Raw genomic sequence first — 24,453 nt, 5'->3', positions numbered from 1 at the left:
GTGCCAAGATGATTTGGGAAGCACACTACAGTCGGGCTGTTGGACATTTTGGGGTCGAAAAAACGGTGGCAGTACTGCAGAAGTATTTCTATTGGCCGAATCTTCGATAGGATGTCGGGAAGTACATCAGGTCATGCACTGCCTGCGCCATTGCTAAACCGACCATCAAGAAGCAAGGCCTCTATACCCCGCTACCTACCCCTAGTCAACCTTGGGAATCCATCTCCATGGATTACATGTCAGGCCTTCCTTCCACTAAGCATGGAAATGACTGTGTTTTTGTGGTCGTCGACAGATTCTCAAAGATGGCCATTATGGCGGCCTGCAAGAAGAATATCACAGTAGAAGCCACTGCTAAACTCTTCTTCGAACGAGTGTGGGTACACTTTGGGATCCCACAGTCTATCATCTCAGATCAGGACAGCAGGTTCTTCGGTACATTTTGGTCCAGTCTCTGATCGATGTTGGACACCAAACTCACTAAGTCCACAGTCTTCCATCCTCCAACTGATGGCCAGACAGAGGTTGTCAACAGGATGATCGTACACATTCTGCACATGTACAACTCAAAGCATCCACGTACATGGGACGAGAGCCTCCCCTATGTTCAGCCAATGTTTTTAAAACCGGAACCGGTGACCGAACCGGTCCACCTAGCTAACCGGTTTACCGACCGGAACCGGTCTAACCGGGACTGGTTTGGTCTAAACGAACCGGTTTTTAAAAAATACATTAAATAATTAATTTTTAATGAAAAAAAACTATTTTTAAGATGTAAAACCATGATTCCAAGCCAATAGAGACAAAATATGCAAAGTTTGCTCATTTATATACCATGCAAAGGTGAATATATCAAAATGGCACCGAGTGCAATACATATCATCGACAAAATAGCAAAATACATAGGAAATGAGGCTCTAAATGGCCTATAGAGTCCAAAAACCATGCTGCAAGCTATGAGGCCATTGGCCTACTACAAGTCTACAGTGTACACATGATCAATCATCAAGATCATCACCACTACTAGACACATGATCATCATCAGGAGCTACATAGACATCATCTGGTTCAGAGTCTGAGGATGCCTCTGCCTCATCTGCAACATCAGTATCAATGCCACCAATGACAATAGAAGTGGACCTAGTGGAAGCACGAGTTTGTCGACCTGCACGACTAGTGCCTTCCATTGGTTCCTTGCCTTTCCTTGATGCCGCTACTGATCCTGGTTCTGATGCCGCCACATAATCTGCCTCATCCTCCGCTAAAGCCATGTCGATATCAAAATCAGCCTCAAACACAGGATCTTCAGTCTCCTCCACCCATTCTGATGTTGGATCAATATCGTCCAACACAATGGGATCTAGATCAGGTGATTTGCTCATCATTTGGTTCCTCCTCAGTCGAAGGTTGTATTGCACAAAAACAAGATCATTTAACCGTTTTTGTTCCAAACGGTTTCTCTTCTTCGTGTGTATGCGCTCAAAAACAGACCAATTGCGCTCACAACCTGAAGCACTGCAAGTTTGACTGAGGACTCTAATTGCAAACCTTTGCAATTGAGGACACTGGCCACCAAATGACTCCCACCAATGTGCTGCAAAGAAAAAGACAATAATTAGTAACTTAGTTTATAATTTGAATTGTAAAGAACGTAAACAATTTTAGCTTGAAATGAAAAACAAAATGGAAATTGGAATTGCTTACCTGGTTGGTCCACATCTCTTGCCATCTTTGCCAAGTTTTTGCCAAAAGTACCACTTGCTTGATTGAAAATAGTAAGCTGTCTATGTATATCCAACTGCTCTACATGGTTAGGGACCATGCGCTCCAAGCAATCAATCAATCCAGCTCTGACCTCCCCATCATGCTGATCTCCTAGCCGATTTTTATAGTGATACCTTGGGTTCAAAAAATACCCGGCTGCATGTATAGGACGATGGAGTTGATTGTTCCATCTGTTATCAATGATCTCCCATATACGGCCATATTTAGCTAACCTGTCATTGTAAGCTGCCCGTATCTGCTCCTTTGCCTGATCCATAGCTTCATAAATGTAGCCCATGGCCAATCTTTCCCCATCCACCAACCTTAGCACCTTAACAAGGGGCTCGGTAATTTTCACAAGCTCTACAGACCTTTTCCAAAAATAAGTGTCTAACACTTTCTTTTTGGTGTCTTTTCCATCTGGTCTACGAGCCCACCGAGATTCAGACCATTCATCAGAGGAAAACATTTTCTGCAAGTTTCTATGTTGACCATTGAGACATTGCAACGTGAGGAAGTGAGTTGCAAATCTCGTAATTGCAGGCCTAACAAGCTCTTTGCCTCCAGTGTGTTTCCTCATTAGGCTCAATACCCATGAGTGGTTGTAAATGTATTTTGTAATGCACTTGGCATGCTCTACAGTGTTTTTTACCCACTCCACCTTGCCTATATCCTCAAGCATGAGGTCTATGCAATGTGCAGCACATGGAGTCCAAAATATGGTCTTATATTTGGCCTCAAGCATCTTTCCAGCAAGAACATAGTTTGAGGCATTATCAGTGATGACCTGCACAACATGCTGCTCCCCAACTTCCTGAATAATGTTATCCAAAAGCTCAAATAGAAGGCTTGCATCCTTTACCCTATCAGATGCATCAACTGATTTAAAAAACATGGTTCCTTGAGGGCAAGAAACAAGGAAATTAATGATAGTGCGGTTCTTTCCATCGGTCCATCCATCTGACATAATGGAACAACCTGTTTTGACCCATGACTCTCTAAACTCAGTCAAATACTCATCAATGGAAGATATCTCTTTTTGCAAAAGAGCTCCCCTCAAGTCATGCATACTAGGGCCTTTGAAGCCCTTTCCTGCAGCTATAACAGAGTCCCACATAGCTTGGTAATAAGGTGAGCGAGAAGCATTAAATGGGATATCTGAATCATACCACCATCTAGCAATGTATTGGTGAGAAGTTTCTTTGCATTGTTTTTTCCAATGCTGATCCAAAGTGGGTTGAGAACTTGGCTGGGAGGAAGTGGCTGTGGGATTAGATTTAGAAGAAGCAATGGTGGCAGAAGATGAGAAATAACTTTGGATGTTTTGTCTCTTTGGTCCTCTTGATGGTTGGCCAACTCCAACAGAAGGATGAACATAGTGAAAGGGGTCATTGGTGGAAGGGATAGAAGTGGAGTCTTGAATCTCATAATCATCATACCCACTCTCTTTCATGGCTTCTAATAATTCCCTCTTCCTTGCAATTTCATCTTGGATGGCCTTCTCCCTAGCCTTATCCTCATAAAATTTTTCAAGCTTGGCAATGTATTCTGCCCTAATAGGACCTAACAGTTCTTTTGGTGCATCACATGGCTTTACTTGGCCTCTTACCCCAGCCAAGTGTTGTTTCAACCTAAGAATACCCCCACCTCCAATAGATTTATGGCATAATTTGCATATCATTTTTCCATCAATTACATCACAATGAACCCATGCACTGTCCTTTCCTTTTGGAGCCATGTTTGCTTGAAATAATAACAATTTGCAAAGAAATCTGCCATTTAAAAAAAAAATTGCAGCTAAGGAACATGGAAAACCAATGATAAATGTAGGAAAAAAAATGCACATGCAAGCTAAAAAATTTGATAGCATAGAGCTAGAGAGTTCATAGGCTTAGCATAGCATAGATGATAGATCATTGAAATGAGAAGTTTATAGCACAAAAAAATTAATTCATGGACAGCAGACCCAAATGAGGAATTATCAAGTGCAAATCCTTACCTGGAAATGCAAAGTAGCTCCCTTAGCCTCCTCTTGATGATGGCAACTCCACTGACAGCTACACACTATCTCCAAAATAGCTCCAACTCCAACTCCAAGATGACTACTTCAGCAAAAACTCCACACTCTCCAAGCTCACAAACAAACTCACAAACACTCACAAACACTCCAAATCAGTTGTGTGAGACAAATGAGGGTGAGAGGGGTGTCTTATAGCAATTGTGAGGGTCTTTTTGGAGGGAAAATCCCTTTCCCTCACCCCCAAAAACCCTAAACCGCCCTCAGCTGCCATAAACCCGCCGCTTTTTACCTTTACCGGCGGCCTGTCCCTAAACCGGCCGGTTTAGGACGGAACCGGCCGGTTAGCAAAAAACCGGCCGGTTAGGACCTAAACCGGCCGGTTTTGACCGGTTAGGTCAAAAATCTGGGCAAATAGGGGTGCTGACCGGGTTTTTTCACCGGTTCTGACCGGTGAGCCTCCTAACCGGCCGGTTAGGCCGGTAACCGGTCAGACCGGAACGGTTTTGAATACTATGTGTTCAGCACCATGTTGCGGGGGAGCGCCCCCCCCCCTTGAACCCGCTCCCGAATCGCGCTCTGGGCGGGAGCGGCTTGGGAGCGCGCTCCCAAAATCGCTCCCGGACGGGAGCGATTTTCGGGAGTGCGCTCCCTTAAAAAAATTTGCGCTCCCTGGTCTGTTAGGGAGCGACATAGGGAGCGATCGCTCCGACGCTCCCGGAGCGATTTTTAATGCCCGGGAGCGATCGCTCCCTGATCGCTCCCAGACATTAAAAATCGCTCCGGGGGTGATTCGAGCCGGGCCGGGAGTGGTTCGGAGGAAAAAAATCCGCCGGACCTGAAAATTAAAAAAAAAAAAATTAGAAATTTTTTTTGGTTTAGTAAGCCCAATGGGCCAAAAAAATTCATTCTAACTTCATTGAGCTTGAGTTTGGAGCTGGAGCAAGAGAAAAGGAGCGAGGAGCAAGTGCTGAGGAGCAAGGAGCAAGTACCAAGGAGCGAGGAGCAAGCCTGTAGAGGTAAGTAACTTAGTAATTTAGTTAGTTTAGCTGGTTAGGTAGTTAATTTAGTTAATTTAATTTAGCTGTTTGAGTTTAAAGATCATGTATTTAAATTAAATTAATTAATCCCAATAAATTAAATTAATTTGCAGATTCAAGAATCAAAACCCTACAAACATCAAACACCATGGACCTGGCTATATTTATTGGCATTTTCCTCTTCCTGGTCCCTTTATGGTTATTATGGTGCTGGAGAGTAGGAAACGGAGGGGGCCCCAAACTGAAGAGGGGGATGAAGAAGCCGGAGAAAGTCAAATGTGTGAAAACCCCAGTGAGGAGGAGCTGGAGGAGGGTGAACATGACCCTCAATTGTGGAAATATGTTCACAGGGCTGAAACAGGGAGAGGGGGTGGAACCACTAAATTTCGTTGCCCCCATTGCAACACTGATTACACAGGTTCATACACCCGTGCTAGAAGACACCTCTGCAGGAAAAGGCCATGGGATGGAGAGAAACAAATAGGAATCAAAACTTGTACAGCGGTGTCAACAACAGATAGAGCCAAATACATAAGGGAAGAGGAGGAAGCCCAATACAGAACAAAAAAATCGAGGGGTTTCTTTGAACCAAGCTCACAATCACAAAGAACTCCTTTAGCATCCTCCCAAGGCAGTGGATATGGACATGGAGGCACAGGGTCATCATCTTTAAGGCGTAGAACCATATCAAATTTCCTTGATGAGGGGTGTAGGAATGATGTGGATTCAAAATTTTACAGGTTTCTATATGCATGTGGGATACCATTCAATGTTCTACGCTCACCTTATTGGCACGAAATGGTTTCTGCCATAAATGATGCCCCTAAAGGATACAAGAGCCCTGGGTATGACAAGGCAACAACCGTTGGCCTTGATCATGAAAAAGCAAAAATATCACATTCTTTGAATAAAATGACAAGTTCTTGGACTGACCATGGGGTGTCCATTGTATCTGATGGATGAACTTCAGCGTAGCTACAACCGGGCTCTCCACAGCTCTACTGGCCATAGCCCTTTTCAAGTGGGCTTGGGATTCCAGCCACTATGTCCCATCGATGTGGCCATGCCATCTGCAGCTACTCAGGTAGATTCTGCTCATGTCCAGTTCGAAACAGATAAGGCAAATAACTTCATTGAGCACATCCAACATATTCGCCAGCAGGTCCATGAAATTCTGGAGAAATCAAATGCTAAGTACAAGCAACGACATGATCAACATCGGGTGCCACACAAGTTTCAGGTGGGTGACAAACTCTGGTTGCATTTGCAAAAGGAACGCCTTACCGGAGCCTATCGGAAACTCAGACCACTCCGATATGGCCCTTACACCATTACCAAGGTTGTGGGAGACAATGCATTTGAGCTCAGCATTCCCCCATTCCTTGGCTTGCACCCGGTGTTCAATGTCGACCACCTTCGGCCATACTTTCCACCATTACTAGACACGTCCGACATTGCAGAACAACTCACAGCCACAGAGTTAAATCCAGCTTGCATGGAACAAGCTGCAACTGATCAGATCATGGACACACAGATCAAGCACACTCGCCAGCAGAATATCCAGCTGTATCGAGTTGTCAAAGCAGGACAACTCCTTCACCAGGGCAAGTGGCTCACCAGGGACCAAGTGCAGCAGAAGTTCCCTCATCTCATGGAGGAACTCAACGCAATGGGGACCATTGCTTCCTAAGGGGGGAGGAATGATCCAGGTGGATATTGGTGGCCACCCGCTAATTCCACTTGGATCCCCTCTAGTGCTTCTTTCAGTTTTTTCAGTTTCCTTAATTATAGCACAGTTTACTATTTTTAGCAGTTTTTCGGGTCCTAAACTTCCGGAGCCGTTTTGAGGCCCTAAACGACGTTTTTTGGGAAATCTACCGCCAGTGATTTTTTTATCTAAAAATCATCTTTTCCGTCGTAGTCCTCGGAGAGATCTTTCCAACGGGCTATCATGCGCGTCAAACGGAGATAGTACGACCAATTCGCGACCCCGGGAAGTTGATGTACCAACTTACCCAAAAACAGGGCCCACAATTTGGCGTTTCATCTTCTAGGGTTAGGTTTTGGAATGTGAAGGGTTTTCCATTGTTTCTCAACAATAAATAGGCCTTCGAGCCTCATTGTAAGACAGTTTAGAGGCATGTAGCCACACATCTCTTCTCAGAGATAAGCTACCATCGCCCTAGCTGGTTTATTTCCATTTCTGGTTGTAAGCATATTTCAGTATTTTCCATTAATGAAATGAAGTATTATTTCCACTGCATCTTTGTGTATTTGGTTATCTCGATAATTTGTTGCGTTCCTATTTAAGTCTGGATCATTCTGGCTCTTTGTTTCTGTCTCCAACACATACTCATTTCCACAACTCATTGAAAATGAGGGTGTGTTTTATCATTCGAGACCACTCAAGATAGTTCTCCTTGCCAGTGAGAACTATTCCCACAATAGATATGATTGAATGCATTGTAAAATCTGTGTAATGTAAAAAAATACTTTTGTTGGAAAGAAATGCACTTTTGGTGGTAATTTTGCAAAAAAAATTACAATTCAAAGGGGCATTGGTATGACAGTACTATATTGAAACATAGTACTATAATGAAAAATGTAGAGTATTCAAACTAGGCCCGGAGCTATCAGCCAATGCACCAAGATTCATTCAACCACAAGTCACAATCCAAGTCAATGACTAAGTGCCAAGCATCGAGCTCCAAACCACTATGGATAGAAGACGCAGCGCGGTATTACACAACAGAGGTAGCGCAATTTTTTTTTAGCGCGGTATTACACCATGTACAGAAGATGTAATGACAAGAGAAAATACAACACTGAAAAAATACCATGTACAAAAGAGCATAGTGGGCATTCATATGACTGTTGAGTGGTATTAACCAAGCAGCGTAGTATTAACCAGCATTATCAATGATACCATGTTTGTGATGGCGTGGTCCTCGAGTCATATGTCGTCGACATTCTAGAAGGCAACACACGCACCATGTCATCAGCTTCCGCGTTCTCAGAGGCGAGCACCGGCTCCACAACTACCACTCGGTGACCATTGCTATGCGCTCTCTGATACGATTACTCTGACCCGTGGTTTGTTCCAGTTACAAAGCCATACAGAAGGAGCAGAGGTTTGGTTCGGCCAGTAGAAGAGCCGAGGATCGATAGAACGACTCAACGGAGGCTCCTCCAGGCGATGGTAAGGCCAGAGAGAAAATCTTCAAAACGAAATGCGCGCAATGCCATACTGTTGACAAGGGTGCAGGTATCAAGCAGCGTAGCAGAGCAGCGTTATTAGACTATGTCAGAGGAGCGTGGGAGGTTACAAAATTGGCAGAAAAATGCAGGACAAACTTCTGAAGAAATGGCAGAAGGGAGTTACAAAATGGAGCTGGAAGCCAAAAATGGTGCTGGCTCTGATACCATGTCAGACCAGGAGGTAACTCCTCAAATCAATTCATTGATATTCATTCAGGTTGGTCTTTATTATATACATGAGGGAGAGACTGTTCATTTCATCTCCCGGTGACTATTCATATTTTCTCTTATTTATTTACATCAATTTCAGTGATTACCCAATCCTGATAATTAGGTGTCAACAAATTCAACGACAAATTAAATTAGGATTTTTCTTGTTGCATCTTTTCAACAACCAATGTAAGATAGCGATACACTAATAATTCTATGTAAGCAAATGAAGCAGCAAATATAATCACCAGAAGAAAATTAAGTTCAAGAATTCATTACCATATCCATAAGAGAAGAGCCACAATATTTCACCCCAAAGACTTGTGTATTATTATTTGAAAATAGAGAAAGCTTCAAGAACAATAAACCAAAACAGAGAATCAAGAGATGTTACAATGAGGAGCATATGCTTCTTTATATAGAAAAAACGAGAGCTCTTAAGACTCTTCCAAGTAAGAAACGGCTAGATCCATGAAGGTGCACAAATTTGACTTGATCTTCATTGATTAAACGCTTGATCTATGTCAAAATAATCTGCAGCGTTGATTGCTTGAGAAAAAATTTGAATTCCTTGACGAAGGATTTTTTCTTGGTCCAAAAAATATTTTTTCCGACTTTTTCTCCTCGAAGGCTCCCATTCACTTAATCAACTTGCACCATAAACTCATTTTTTCTTAAAAAAATGATTTTTTGGGGAATTAATGTAATGTTCCTAACTAGGAAATTCAGTGATACACAAAGCAAATAAACAAAGCAACATCCAGAAATTGTTGATTTTTGGTAGCATCGGATGTGCTCTAGCCTTGAAATTTGGAGGAAAGGCTAAGGCACATGAGATCTCCAAGACCCAGAAATCATTTGAGAAATTCCACCTGGATGAAGAGTAATTAAAATAATTAATGTTTTTAATGGTTTCATAAGTCCAAACTTAGGAAAATACAAATATTAATGGGTATTAATAAAGATAAGGGTGAGAAACTTCTAAGAGATGAGGATCAAGTCTATTCTTAATCTTAGTCGTTGATTAGAGACTTAATCTCAGCCATTGATTCATCAAAAGGAAAAGTATAAAAGAAGACTTGAGGATCATTTCAAGGCACACTGGAAGATACTCAGTATCTCAAGGAAAATCGATTCTCAAGAGAAGAAGATCAATTTCAGAGGGAGAGTTGCAAGGTGGAGGAAGAGTGGCTCTGCGGCAGTCCGTGACTGAGGAGGAGGTCACGCAGGGACACTGAGAGACAGCGCAAAGAGAGACGCAGTCCAGAGGAGAGGCGTAGCCCTCACGTAGGCTGACGCAGAGGGACGCAGAGCCACTTAGAGCATGGTTGAGCCATGCAGAGTGACACAAAGGTGACACAGGAGTGAGAGAAGGGTCACCAAAGTGTTAGAAAGTCAGAAAGGGAGTGTCTCAGGTGTTTTCTTTCAGTTTCTCTGTAAACTCATTCCTTGTATAAGCGATTGTTGCTGAAGAGTAATAAAACCCTCATCTGCTACACCAGGTTTCCCGCATTGGATTTTTCCAGGGACAATTGTCAAAAAACAACTATGTTGATGTGATTGGTTCTTGTGCATGTGTTTTCTCTGTGTAATTATGTGATAACTGCAGTAGAATTTATTTTAATATTTGCTTAAGGGATTTCGTAAATAACTTATTGTGAAGAATAAGTAGGCGAAATAAATCAGTTGTTGCACTAGAATTTCAATTTAGAAATTTTCACAGAAATGAGATACAATCAATAAATGTTGGAAATACTGAGGGGGGGGTGAATCAGTATTTCTTTTCAATTATCATTTTTATCAATTAAAAACATTTATATTTGGAACACAGAAATAGATAACAGGAATAGATGCTTTTTTAATATGATCTCTGCAGTAAATCAAGTACGATATATATATATATATATATATATATATGGTTTTAATCAGTGGTCAAGCACCAACTTGGACTCTTTGTGAGGCTCCAACCTCCAGAGCACCAACTCTGTCTTGTCAAGGCACCAACCTTGAATTTAGGAGCACCAACTCCCAGGACACCAATCCTTTCAGCTCTGAGGCACCAACCTCAAGGGCTCCAACCCTCTGTTGTAAACTTTCTGGATCTGTTTGGTTGTAATTGTCTGCTCCCAACCCTGCTGGACCTATGACTTAATTCTGTCCTCCTGTTCCTTCCACTTCTGCCAGAACTTCAGCTTCCTTTTTTTCTTACAGTTCGCCAGCAACTCTAAACTTTCCTTGTTCTCTATTTTATATGCCTGATGCACCTGACCTTTGGCTTCCTCCTTGCTCGCTTGAGCTTCGGCTTCCTCAACGCTCGCTTGATCTTTCAGCTTCTTCTGCGCTCACTCTCCGGCTTCCTCTGTTTCTTCGAATCCATCAATACTCACAAGACACGTTAATGTGGAAGAGAGGCCAAATTACAATAATGTTGCATATTAAAGAAAATATCAGAGAGGCCCCCCTTTTTTTTTAATATTCATACAATATACATTAATAATCCCGCAATCGCAATTGCAACCTAGCCGATGCCCCATTAACATAGTTAGAAATATATAATGGGTGGTCCCACTAGCCACGTCACTATCTCAATCGCAATCGCAAGTTTCTGGAGGTCTTTTATACGTCGTGCCTATAACATCGCTGATGGCCGATTGTCGATTGCCCCTACTGGATGCGATATGATTATAAACTGTTTTTAATAATTCCGTCGGGTTCGTATATATATATCGCAATCGCAGTTTATAGTGTGCCATTCCTTTATAACTTGCAATGCATAACCTCCGATACGGCAGACACGATATAGCATTAGGGCATATTACAATGGTGATGATGTAACCCGCTTAGACATAGTTCCCAAGGTTTAACTTTATTGGGTTCATTCTCCACCGTAGATTTCAACCCCCAAAATCCGACGATCTACAGCGATTTCGGGTGGACTACTTGCACGAGAGTTACCCGCCCGAAATGAGCAGTTTTTCTCTCCTCTAGTTGCTACGTGTCAACAATTAAATAGAATTGGGCACTCCTCTAAATACCACTCACCATTTTGCATCCGCCCGAAATCCTGCTTATAGCTTTAAATCCGTCCTTCGTCTTGGTTAACGCCCCGAATTGATTCACTTCCGATGACCGTAGATCTTCTACCATCAACGGCTCCACGGCTCTCCTCCAGATTCCCTTTCCGCTAGAACGAAAAACTCATCTCTGCCGTTCATCTCTTAACGCCATCCAATACGACTCCAAGGCTGACAACTTCTAATATTCTTTGCTCTGATATGTTCCTCTTTGCTTCCAATGACCTCTTCCTCTTACGCTTTTGCTTCATGATGGCTTCCAATAACCTATTTCCAATGAACTCTTCTCATATGCTTCTCTTGATGTGACTTTCAATATTCTCTGCTCTGATATTCTGCAATACTCCTCTGATGTGTTCCTCTTCTGATGGCTTTGCTCCTTGGCTTCTTGCTCCTGTTTCTTCATGGATCCGCTCTACTTGGCTTCACATCATTGTTTACTCATCCAGAATATTGCCATATTGACATCAATGACAATCTAGGTCAACAATCTCCCCCTTTGTCATTGATGGCAATATTCTTCTTCTCTCCCCCTTTGACATCAGTGGCAAAGGAGTGCACAAGGACTCCCCTTGTCAAGTTGCTCCCCCTGTCCTACAACATCTTTATGAATCAACTTAAGTGATGCTAAAGAGATAACTCCCATCTTTTGACGAAGATGTTCAAATGCTTCTCGAGGAAGAGGTTTTGTGAAAATATCAGCTATCTGCTCCTTAGTATTGATATATTCCAAGATGATGTTTTGTTCAGCTACTTGTTCATGAAGGAAATGATACTTGATTGGTATATGTTTGGTCTTTGAGTGCATCACTGGATTTTTGCTGAGGCTGATCGCACTTGTGTTATCACAATAGATGGTAATTGGTTGATTTGTACCTATGTTGACATCTTTTAGAGCTTCCTTCATCCATAGTATTTGAGTACAACAATCTGCAGCAGCTATATACTCGGCTTCAGCTGTAGATAGTGATATGCATGTTTGTTTTTTGCTGAGCCAAGATACTAAACAGTCTCCTAGGAAGAATGCATTTCCACTAGTACTTTTCCGATCATCGACACTTCTAGCCTAATCAGCATCGGTGTATGCAGTCAAAGTAAGAGTTGAGCTCTTAGGGTACCAGAGACCGAAATCAGGAGTTCCTTTCAGGTATCTGAGAATTCTTTTTACAGCCAACAAATGGGATTGTTTAGGAGCTGATTGAAATCTTCCCACCATTCCTACTGCTTGCATAATGTCAGGTCTCATAGCAGTTAAGTACAGAAGGGCTCCAATTATTGACCTGTAATGAGTTGCATCTACTGGAGAGGAGTCATCATTTTTGCTCAATTTGCAACTTGTGGTCATAGGTGTGTTCATGGGTGCACAATCTTCCATTCCATATCTTTTAAGCATGTCTTTAAGATATTTGGCTTGAGATATAAACATGCCTGCCGTGTTTTGAGATACTTGTAGTCCAAGGAAGTGAGATAACTCTCCTATCATTGACATCTCGAACTCTTTTGACATATTTTGAGAAAACTCATGGCTCATCTCATCATTATTACTAGCAAAAATTAGATCATCAACATAAACAAGTGTGACTAGTAACTTATCCTCATTCGTCTTTATGTAGAGATTACTTCCTGCCATCCCCTTCTTGAAGCCTTGTTGTTGTAGATAGTGATCCAATCTTGCGTACCAACCTCTATGAGCTTGTTTCAACCCATATAATGCCTTTTTCAACTTGCAAACAAAGTCTTTTTCTTTTGTTAGATTAAACCCTTCTGGTTGCTCCATGTAGACTTCCTCCTTGAGTTCCCCATTCAAAAATGTTGATTTTACGTCCATTTGATAGATTTTGAATCCTTTTGAGCAAGCAAATGCCAAGAACATCCTGATAGCTTCCACACGAGCTACTGGTGCAAATGTTTCTTCAAAGTCAAGTCCTTCAATTTATGAATAGCCTTTACAAACAAGCCTTGCCTTGTTTCTGATGATTTGTCCATCTTCATTCATTTTGTTTTTAAACACCCACTTGGTTCCTATTATGTTTTTGTCCTTTGGACGAGGTACCAGCTCCCATGTCTCATTCTTCTCGATTTGAGACATTTCTTCGTCCATGTCTTTTACCCAATGAGGATCCTTGCTTGAGTAAATGTTTCTGGTTCTATCATGGATAGAAGAGCAATATCATTTTTCTTTGGTGCATTTGTCATTCTTCTTCGAGTTTGCATCCCTTCATCTATATTGCCAATAATCTGCTCTTACAGGTGATATTTTTGGAGAAGTTTCATCGTTGAAGGAGTTTGAGATGGTTCTTTTTCCTTGGGTATTTCTTGATTTTTTTCTTCTTCTTCAGGTTCTTCTTCTTCAATGAGAGGATCAACTTCATGTTCTTCAATTTCTTTCTCTGGAAGGTCTTCATCAATCTTCACATCAATGCTTTCCACTATTTTCCGTAGTCGGTTATTGTAGCACTTGTAGGCTTTGCTCCGTGTAGAATATCCAAGGAAGATCCCTTCGTCAACCCAAGAATCAAACTTTCCTAGTGAGCCATCATTGATTTTTATGAAGCACTTGCTTCCAAAAATCTTGAAGTATTTTACTGAAGCAGGTCTTCCTTTCCATAATTCATAAGGAGTCTTTTCATTATTTGGTCTTAATTGAGTTCGATTCAAGGTATAGACAGCTGTCCCGACTGCTTCTCTCCAGAATTTTGGTTGCAAGTCAACTGCTATTAACATTGTTCTTGCCATTTCTTGAACTGTTCAGTTTCTTCTTTCAACTACCCCATTTTGCTTGGGTGTTCTGGCAGCAGAGAGTTCTCTTTTAATTCCATGTATTTTACAGAATTCATTAAATTCTTTTGATGTGAATTCTCCCCCTCTATCTGTTCTGAGGCACTTAATCTTTGAGTCCTTTTCATTTTCTACAAGAGCTTTAAGATTCTTAAAACACCCAAATGCTTCGGATTTATATTTTATAAAATATATCCACATCATTCTAGTATAGTCATCAACAAATAAAGCAAAGTACCTTTCTCCTTGGAGTGTCGGAGTTCTAGTTGGTCCACATAAATCAGCATGGATGATCTCCAAAGGCTTTGATGTAGAAAACTCCTTGGTCTTGTGGCTGGTTTTGGTTTGCTTTCCATGTTGACATGGACCACATATTCCTTGATTTGGTTTGAATAACTTTGGAATGTCTCGTACTGCTTTAATCTTGCTGATATTGATCAAGTTATCGAAGCTTGTATGTCCAAGTCGCTTGTGCCACAACCAACTTTCATCTGTTTGACTTAAGTAGCATTTATCTTCTTGAATCTTGTTCAAAATGTAGACCTTGTCTAGTGTTCTAACCCCTTTCGCCACAAGTTCCCCTGAGGAAGAGTTCCTTATTTCACAATCTTTGGTGCTAAAGACAACATTATGTCCTTGATCACAGATTTGGCTAACACTCAGGAGGTTGTGTTTGAGCCCGTTTACTAGCAAAGCATTTTGAACCTTTCCTTTTCCATTAATAAGAGTAACAATTCCTTTTCCAACAATTTTGGCAGATCCACTTCCAAAGGATACATTTCCTTCCTTTTTGTTCAATGAGACAAACTTCCTTTTGTCCCCCGTCATGTGTCTGGAGCACCCACTATCCACAAACCAATGATTTTAATTATTTTGAGCACATAGAGCTAGGCCACATTTATCCGTGTTGGGATTCTCACTTCTTGCTTTTCCTCTTTTGAGTGGGCAATTTTGTTCATTGTGTCCATTATTATTACATAATGAGCAAATCAGATCAAATTTGGCCAAGGGATGAAAAGAATTGTAGGTATTGATTTGTCCTTGCCCTTTGGGGCCATATGGTTTGTTTATTTGATCCTTCAGTGTTGGTGTGTCATTCGTACGAGCCATGCAATGTCTAGCTTGATGACCAAAATTTTTACAATGGAAACAATGCCCAAGAAAGATAGTTTTGTACCTATTGTAATAGCCATGATTTGAATCAACATTCTTCCTTGGAGTTACTCCCGCTTCATTCTTTGGATTTGAGATGGGCCTTGGATGAGATATTGTTTTGTATCTGTTGTAACATCCATGATTCGAATCAACATTCTTCCTTGGAGTTACTCTCTCTTCATTCTTTGGATCTGGGATGAGCCTTTGATGAAATAATCTTTCTTCTTTTGGGTTGCTGGAAAGTATGTCGGCATAGCTTTTCGCATTATTCTTAGTACTTGATGATTCTCCTTTAAAACCTATTCCAGATTTGTCATGTTGAGGTTTTTGATTATTTAGGATAGTGTCAAGTATTTGAGAGCTTTTCCAACCCTTTTTAACTTGCTCCAATTCCTTCCTCAGAGATACTATTTCGGCTTCACGTTCTTTGCAAGCTTCTTCTTTTTCTTTTAGCTTATTTTTCAAGAGATCTTCCCTTCTTTTTGTTTCCTCGTTTTCTACCTTGAGAGAAATGATTTTATTCCGTAATCTCTCATTTTCTTCAATGGCACTTATTAACAATTCATCTACATTTCCATCTAGCCCTGAGTCATCAACATTTGTGAATGCCATGAATAATACTTCTTGGTTTCCAGCATGGTCATTTTCTTCATCTGATTCTTCATTACCTCCTTTGCGATGAGGGAACTAGTTAGTTGATTTATTTTTGATGACTACAAATTCATCTTCATCAGACTCATCTTGCTTAGAGAGGAAATTCCTCTTATTGAACCCTTTCTTTTTATATACCATCCTTTTAGAATTTTCTTCATCATCACTATCATGCTTATGAGGACATTTTGCAGCATAATGACCTAATTTTCCACATTTGAAACAAATAAAAGGGTATTTACCTTTTAGCTTAGATCCTTTCTTCAGCCTTCGTACAAATTGCGCCAATTCGGATTCAACATCGGAGTCATCACTACTGAAATTCCTTTCTTTCCCCTTTTTTGATTTTGAGGCCTTGAATGTTGCATCTTTGGAACTTGGGCAACCTTTTCTCACCTCATAGGTGATGAGGATTCCATGGAGTTCATCCATCTTGAGAGTATTTAGATCCTTCATTCTTCTATGGCACTTACTTTGGAGTGAAATCTGTCTAGGAGAGATCTTAAGACATTTTGAACAATGGTGTTTTCTTCAATGTTTTCTTCCAATCCTTTAAGAGAGTTGAGCACTTCAGCTACTCGGAGAAAGTATGATGCAATATCTTCTTCATCATCCATTTTTAGACTTTCAAATTGCCTCTTATGAGTTTGAAGCTTTGCTTTCTTGACATTGGAGTCCCCGTCGTATAAGCCAATTAACTTATCCCATACTTCTTTGGCAGAGCTACAATTCATGACTTTTGTAAATTCAGAATCAGCGATTCCACTAGTGATGGAGTTTAAGGCTTTTGCATTTGCAACATAGACTTTCCTCTCGTCTTGATCCGTTGGAAAAGTGGAAGGAGCTATGTACTTGTTGTCGCACAGAGTGTCTAGGCACCGCAACAACGCTCAAATCGGGGGCTGTCACCCTGATCCCCGATCTCTCCATATAAGTCGTCTCCCTATAGCAAGTTAAGGGCGGTAGACCCTATGGAAAAGAAGAACAAGCTGGGAATCAACCGGTCTGCGAGACACAACGAGGCGATCAAGTCCCTGATTAAGGCCTCGCAAGATTTAGAATTTGATTAAATTTTAAATGATTACAACCAGTGCCTTATGGAGTCAATGATACATGTAATTGATTACCAACTGCTGCTTTAGGAAGATGAAATCTATTTGCAATAAAAATCTTTAACAATTACTTGAAAATATTTGCAAAATGTCTATCATGTAATAAACATTAAATATTTCAAGCAAAACGATCGATTTCATTGGATGCACAATGCTTTAGCAATTAAAATTCAAGAGATACAAATGCCTTAAACAACCACGAAATTTAAAAGGTAACCAGTTCAGATCCCAGAACTAAAAGATGTATGCTTAAAGAACCAAATCCAGGAAAATTTCACCACCTTCAAATAGCTAATCTCTAGATATAAAAATTTAAGCACATTTAACTATAGTAAAATGACAAACACCACAAAAATTTGTTGTTAGATCTTTCCTCAGCACCAAAAAGACACCGAAATGAATTTCAAATTTAACAATTCCTTAGGTGAATTCTTCAATACGCTAAGCAAGACTAAATGCAGGAAATGATCAAAAGATTTTCAATTTTAAAAAATGACCAACATATCCAATTCGCTCAAAAATTTAAATGTATATTTTTTTTTTTATTATTTTGAAATCAAAGAAAATCAAAACAAATAAAATCAAAATGAAAATTGAAATGTCTTAAAAAGTGACCAACTAAAACTAATGTAAACTAAAAATAAACTCGACTATTACAAAAATGTGAACTCACCTAAATAAAGTATATACATAAAAAAAAATAACAAACGAGGCAAAGATTTGAAATTAAAATCAAAATATAACAAAAATAAAACGAAATTCAAATCTAATTAAAAGGGATTCAACCAAACCCAACGAAATAAAAATCAAACCCAAATTTTAAATGAAACTAAAAAAACTACGCTAACCCTAAGTGTTTATAAAATACAAGTGAAATGTAAAAATGAAAAGTTGAATGCGTTGTTAGCTGTTGTGTGCAGGTATGCAAATGAGAAGAGAAGCTTGACGACAGGAGGATGCGAACCAGGTTTGCGTGAAGGTGGCAGCATGAAGGGTGAAGGGGCTGCATAGAGTGTGCATGGGAGAGTTTGGATGGCAGCGTGGAGAGCTAGGGAGAAATGGACGCAGGAATCCGCAGGTTGATGAGGAGCAGCAATGACTGCGTGGAGCTGGAGGGGAGCAGGGAGTGATGAAACGGCAAGGGGAGCCAAGGGGCTGAGCTACGTTTGGAGATGTGGTTTGTTGTTGGAAATAGCACGCAGAAGAAAAACAAGAATCGCAGAGAGAGCAATGCAGATAGGGATGAGGGAGAGGCTCACGAAGGAAAATTTTGTTCTACGGGCAGCAGATGAAACGCAAAAGAAAAGCCAAGGATAGGGTGGACGCTTTGCGTGGGCAACGTGTGACAGCGACAGGCTAGAATGATGAACGTTGGGCAGAGAGATGATGCCACGGATGGATGAAGGAGGATTGCGTGGGGATAGAAGGGCAGCCCCTTGTTTGCAGGTTTTGAAGGAGAAAGAGAGAGGGTTTTAGTCTGCATGGTTGCAAGCAGGGTGACAACAAGAGTGGAAGAAGTGGACAGTGTACACCTTTTAAAAAATTTCAAAATTTTTCTTCGAAAATTCAAGACCCCAGGCAGCAACGAACAAACTGCCCAGGAAACCCTTAAAACTCTCCAGAAATCTAATAAAAAAAAATTAAATTCTTTGCTTCAGATTTGCCTGATGAAAACCACAAGAAATTTCCAGATCTGGAATACATACTCCTGCAAGAGCTGATCTTGAGGCCAGATCTTACCCTCCAGGGCCTAGATCTGGCTTCAAACAAGAATTTTTCCTCAGATCTGCAACCTGCAATGGCAAAACAAAACGCCTAGAAACAATATATGCAAGGATGAAACTAAAAACCCCAAAAACTAGCTAAATAATTACAATATCCACAAGTTAAAGGCTCTAAGCAGCCAGATCTGTCATTATGCCACACATATATTTTTAAAATTTTAAATTTAAGATGAGGTGCTTCAGAAAACCCTTCATGCATCCACAACGAAAGTTCTAATGATAAGCCCGGGATCAAAACCAGCTGGGCTCTTCAGAAAATGCTATTCGGGAGTTGGCTGGTCCAACTGAAAACTTCCCCGAACGCCCGATGATCTCAAAATCAATAATTTCCTACACAACTTAATTCAACCATTAACATAGAGAGAGAAAACGACAATAAAATTAAGATCTAATGGAGATACCTGCCATTATATTCAGAATTTAAACTACCATTCAAGCCCCAGTGACCAAACAAGATACCTGTGTTTAAATCGCTCTTCATAAAGCTATATCAATGGCTAAAAAGAAATATATGCATGAAAATAATACATCTTACAGCATTTCCACGAAGAGTAACACCAGCAGAAATTAACCCCGAAGTCTTTCTTTATTGCACATAAAAAAATGATTACAAGAGAGCTTTCCTTAGCAAATGACAACTGACCCCCTATTTAAAGATAAATTTCCCAACGGCTAATTCGAGTGATTCTTGTCAAAGCGATCTCGACCGTTGATGAGAATCAAAATTTCTTTTAATCGCATCCTTCAAAATTTTAAATATTGAGGAAATTTCGAATTTTTCAATTAAATGCATTTTAATATATTTAAAAAATAAAATTTTGCATTTATTTCTTCAAAACTTTGATTTTGACTTAACCCCAGGGACCTAAGACATAAAATTTAGCAAAATAATCAACTAATCTTAGTCCTTGGACTAGTTAAGATTTAATTTCTTAAAGGATCCACGAATTTTACCTCTGGAAAATTTAAATTTACCTAGGACCTAGGACCTATGAGGGGATAAATTATTTTCCAACCCTCAAGACATTTTACATCATGAATTTTACATTTTTTCATCTCAAGGAGGAAAACCCATTTGATATAGACCCTCGTAGACTACCCAGTTCTGCGACACAAACATAATCTAGCAGATCAAGCAATTTGTAATAAAATAATCTAACCAAATAGTTAGGATTATTCCCAAATCACTTTTACATAGACTCGATCTAACACGCTAGAGCCTAGGACTCCCCTAAGATTCTAATGACAAAATCCATTCCGGTTTTGGGGTAAGGCTGAAGGAAAACTCTGCCGATCATAAATCGGTGAGACAAAAAACCTTCCAGAATGTAGATCATCACCAAAAAAATTAGGTTTAACTAGGCAATTACATACATGACACAGATATGCTGAGATTATTTACAATTTACACATTCAGACTAGGTCTACAATATAACATGATCAGGCTGATGATGATAGTCGAACGGCACGAACACATTGATCAAGCACTATCCCTTTTGCGAAAAAAGCGGGTGTACTGCTATGGGTCGTTGACACATAGTGGTCAACATCTGGCTCTACTTGGGAACACGTTGCTGCACTATAGGAATGTGAGAATCCAGAATCTGCATCCACACAACACACAATAAAACATAATTAGCGTCCATCCAAAAATCATCATATAACATTAAGCACAGGAAAGATATAAGATCTTCATTTATTAACTGGTCTAACAACATGAAAAACCAAATCTAACTACAAAATGAAACACTGAAATAACAGGGCATAAGGTTAGAAATACAATACAAAGATGCCCCATGGCATCAGATGCGTTCAATATAGTGCATACTGAGCATTTGCCTGCTTTCGGGCAAATCTGTTGGCTGTTTCTCGGATGTGCCATGTCCAATTCTGCATAAGGTAGGGCTTTTTCCTATCCGAAAACCAAGCTGCTTTCGGCTATCTGATGCATCAAATCGCTTTCTTGTTCTCTTTCTCTTGCGTTTTTTCTTTGTGGAACATTCTGCTTCAAAACTCTCAAATGAAGTATGTAAGATATGCGTGACATATCTTTCTTCATTTTGCATATTATCTTTATCATTTTCAATTTTATCCGGGTCACCTTCAATTAACCACTTTTCAATGGAACCAATGACCTCCTCATAATAAGATGGAGCTTGCTGCAGCAGATAAGGAGGCTTCTGATCTATTGACGTCTCCCTGTTTCTTTCATCCTTTGACTGATGCTGAAGCTTCTATACCTGTATTGTAATGGCATCCATCTGGCTAGAGTGTTCAACCTTCATAGCACTGATTTCCCTGGCATGGTCTTCCTCCATGCTCAATAACTTATTTTGAAGACATATCTGACTAGCTTCCATATCTTTTATTACTTTGTCATTCTTTGCCTTTATGGTCATTAAGCAATGTTGCATAAAGTTTATCTCTTTCTTATGATTTGCTTGCATGGTAACCAACTGATTATTATAATCGAATGTCATGATAGTCATTTCTTCATCCATAGTTAATAACTTGTTTTGCATAGAATTAATTTCCCTATCATGATTAGCTTTCATGGTTTCCATCTCCTTATCTTGCTTTTCCAGGTGGGTGTATAAAATTCTCATATCATTGACGTAATCAGTTACAAATTTTTCTTGATTAATCTCCATATTTTTTACCAACCGCATTAGTTCCTCTATAATTTGCTTCTGATTTTCCCTTTCATTGTCGACACTAATTTGACAATTTGTCCCTACTTTTCCACTATCATGGATTTGATCTACAACGGTACAGGTGGATGGCACATTCTGATATGGAGAATTGTCTTGAAATCTTTCATCGACGTCTGGACCCTTCACAAGATCACTTTCTTTCTGTTGCATAATTTTAGGGGCACAAGGTGAGCTATCTTGATAACCATATATATCTTTAAAAGCATTGACGATGTCTTGTAAAGAAGCAAAAGAATCTTCAGGACAATTATTAAACCAATTCAAAGCATCACCCTCTAAAGATAAGGCAAATAAATGCATTTTGACATCTTCATAATCATACTGGGGAGAATTACAATATATGAGCATTATACGAGAAACTTGCATAGATGCTTTCTAACAGCGACTGAATCACCACCCGAGAACAAAAACAATTTAGAAATGACCACTTCCGGAATATCATGGAGAACATCGATAAAATGACACGGGGTAAATGAATAATCCATGATGAATAATGAGGGACCAAATGGATGATAGGGAGAGACCTCTGCTCAAGAAAATCAAGAGATCCGCAAGAAGCGAGCTTCTTGTAGAAATGAAAGAAGTGGAGTCACCATTTGAACATGAATATAACTCTAGGATCCAAAAGGCAACAAACAACCAGATATAAGGGAGGGCTTCTTGTCTAAGAAAAAATAAATGAAAAGAAATAGAGTCGCCACCCAAACAAGAAACAAACCAAGGTGTCCAGGTGCTAAAGGTGCAGATGAAATGATTAACGAGATGACGAAAGATAGGGCAATGAAAATATCAAATGACGCCAAGAAATGTTGTGCCTTTTGATAGGGTAATGAATGGCGGAAAAGATGAGATGATTAAAAACGATGAGGAAATGTCGTTGAAACGCCGAGAATAAAATATCCCCGGCAACAGCGCCAAAAATGTTGGCGTTGCCGGCTAAAATGAATGATAGAAAGATGAAAGATGAATGATGAATGTCGTAAAGCCCAGGCCCAATAAATCAGTCCCCGGCAATGGCGCCAAAAAATGTTGTCGCACAGAGTGTCTAGGCACCGCGACAATGCTCAGATGGGGGGCAGTCACCCTGATCCCCGATCTCTCCGTTTAAGCTGTCTCCCTATAGTAGGCTAAGGGGGGTAGACCCTATGGAAAAGAAGAACCAGTTGGGAATCAACTGGTCCGGGAGACACAATGAGGCGATCAAGTACCTGATTAAGGCCTAGCAAGATTTAGAATTTGATTAAATTTTAAATGATTACAACCAGTGCCTTATGGAGTCAATGATACAAGTAATTGATTACCAACTGCTGCTTTAGGAAGATGAAATCTATTTGCAATAAAAATCTTTAACAATTACTTGAAAATATTTGCAAAATGTCTGTCATGTAATAAGCATTAAATATTTCAAGCAAAACGATCAATTTCATTGGATGCACAATGCTTTAGCAATTAAAATTCAAGAGATACAAATGCCTTAAACAACCACGAAATTTAAAAGGTAACCAATTCAGATCCCAGAACTAAAATATGTATGCTTAAAGAACCAAATCCAGGAAAATTTCACCACCTTCAAATAGCTAATCTCTAGATATAAAAATTTAAGCACATTTAACTATAGTAAAATGAAAAACACCACAAAAATTTGTTGTTAGATCTTTCCTCAGCACCAAAAAGACACCAAAATGAATTTCAAATTTAACAATTCCTTAGGTGAATTCTTCAATACACTAAGCAAGACTAAATGCAGGAAATGATCAAAAGATTTTCAATTTTAAAAAATGACCAAACATATCCAATTCGCTCAAAATTTAAATGTATATATATATATATATATATATATATTTTGAAATCAAAGAAAATCAAAACAAATAAAATCAAAATGAAAATTGAAATGTCTTAAAAAGTGACCAACTAAAACTAATGTAAACTAAAAATAAACTAGACTATTACAAAAATGTGAACTCACCTAAATAAAGTATATACATATAAAAAAAAATAAAAATAAAAATAAAATATATATATATATATATATATATAACAAACGAGGCAAAGATTTGAAATTAAAATCAAAATATAACAAAAATAAAACGAAATTCAAATCTAATTAAAAGGGATTCAACCAAACCCAACGAAATAAAAATCAAACCCAAATTTTAAATGAAACTAAAAAAAACTACGCTAACCCTAAGTGTTTATAAAATACAAGTGAAATGTAAAAATGAAAAGTTGAATGCGTTGTTAGCTGTTGTGTGCAGGTACGCGGATGAGAAGAGAAGCTTGACGGCAGGAGGATGCGAACTAGGTTTGCGTGAAAGTGGCAGCGTGAAGGATGAAGGGGCTGCGTAGAGTGTGCGTGGGAGGGTTTGGATGGCAACGTGGAGCGCTAGAGGAAAATGGGTGCAGGAATCCGCATGTTGATGAGGCGCAGCAATGACTGCATGGAGCTGGAGGGGAGCAGGGAGCGATGAAACGGCAAGGGGAGCCAAGGGGCTGAGCTACGTTTAGAAATGTGGTTTGTTGCTAGAAATAGCACGCAGAAGAAAAACAAGAATCGCGGAGAAAGCAGTGCAAATAGGGATGAGTGAGAGGCTCACGACGGAAAATTTTGTTCTACGGGCAGCAAATGAAACGCAAAAGAAAATTCGAGGATAGGGTGGACGCTTTGCGTAGGCATCGTGTGACGACGGCAGGCTACAACGATGAACGTTGGGCAGAGAGATGGTGCCACAGATGGATGAAGGAGGATTGTGTGGGGATGGAAGGGCAGCCCCTTGTTTGTAGGTTTTGAAGGAGAAAGAGAGAGGGTTTTGGTCTACGTCACTGCAAGCAAGGTGACAGCAAGAGTGGAAGAAGTGGACAGTGTACACCCTTTAAAAAATTTCGAAATTTTTTTCCA

General features: G+C 39.8%; 1 protein-coding gene across 1 annotated transcript; it reads right to left on the bottom strand.

Moving 5' to 3' along the window:
* Window positions 1-687: 687 nt before the first annotated feature.
* Window positions 688-4,241, bottom strand: LOC149230685 (uncharacterized). The gene is made up of 2 exons (XM_089376124.1): window positions 1,705-4,241; window positions 688-1,594 (listed from the first exon to the last, which is right to left on the bottom strand). The coding sequence occupies exons 1-2, from the start codon at window positions 3,632-3,634 to the stop codon at window positions 999-1,001; spliced, it is 2,526 nt and encodes an 841-aa protein (XP_089232250.1). The 5' UTR covers window positions 3,635-4,241; the 3' UTR covers window positions 688-998.
* Between the last annotated feature and the right edge of the window lie 20,212 nt (window positions 4,242-24,453).

This window comes from Pinus tabuliformis, chromosome J (assembly GCF_031772625.1).
Source record: "Pinus tabuliformis cultivar Carrire ecotype Pingquan chromosome J, CPIR1, whole genome shotgun sequence".
Taxonomy (NCBI): domain Eukaryota; kingdom Viridiplantae; phylum Streptophyta; class Pinopsida; order Pinales; family Pinaceae; genus Pinus; species Pinus tabuliformis.
The sequence above is the reverse complement of the archived record's forward strand: the minus strand, read 5'-3'. Positions and strand labels throughout refer to the sequence as shown.

Bases quoted from the DNA above. Each gene is read 5' to 3' on its own strand.
- LOC149230685 (XM_089376124.1), bottom strand. From the start codon at position 3,634: ATGCTATCAAATTTTTTAGCTTGCATGTGCATTTTTTTTCCTACATTT. The intron at 1,595-1,704 runs GTAAGCAATTCC...TTTTCTTTGCAG, and splicing joins AAGAGATGTGGACCAACCAG to CACATTGGTGGGAGTCATTT.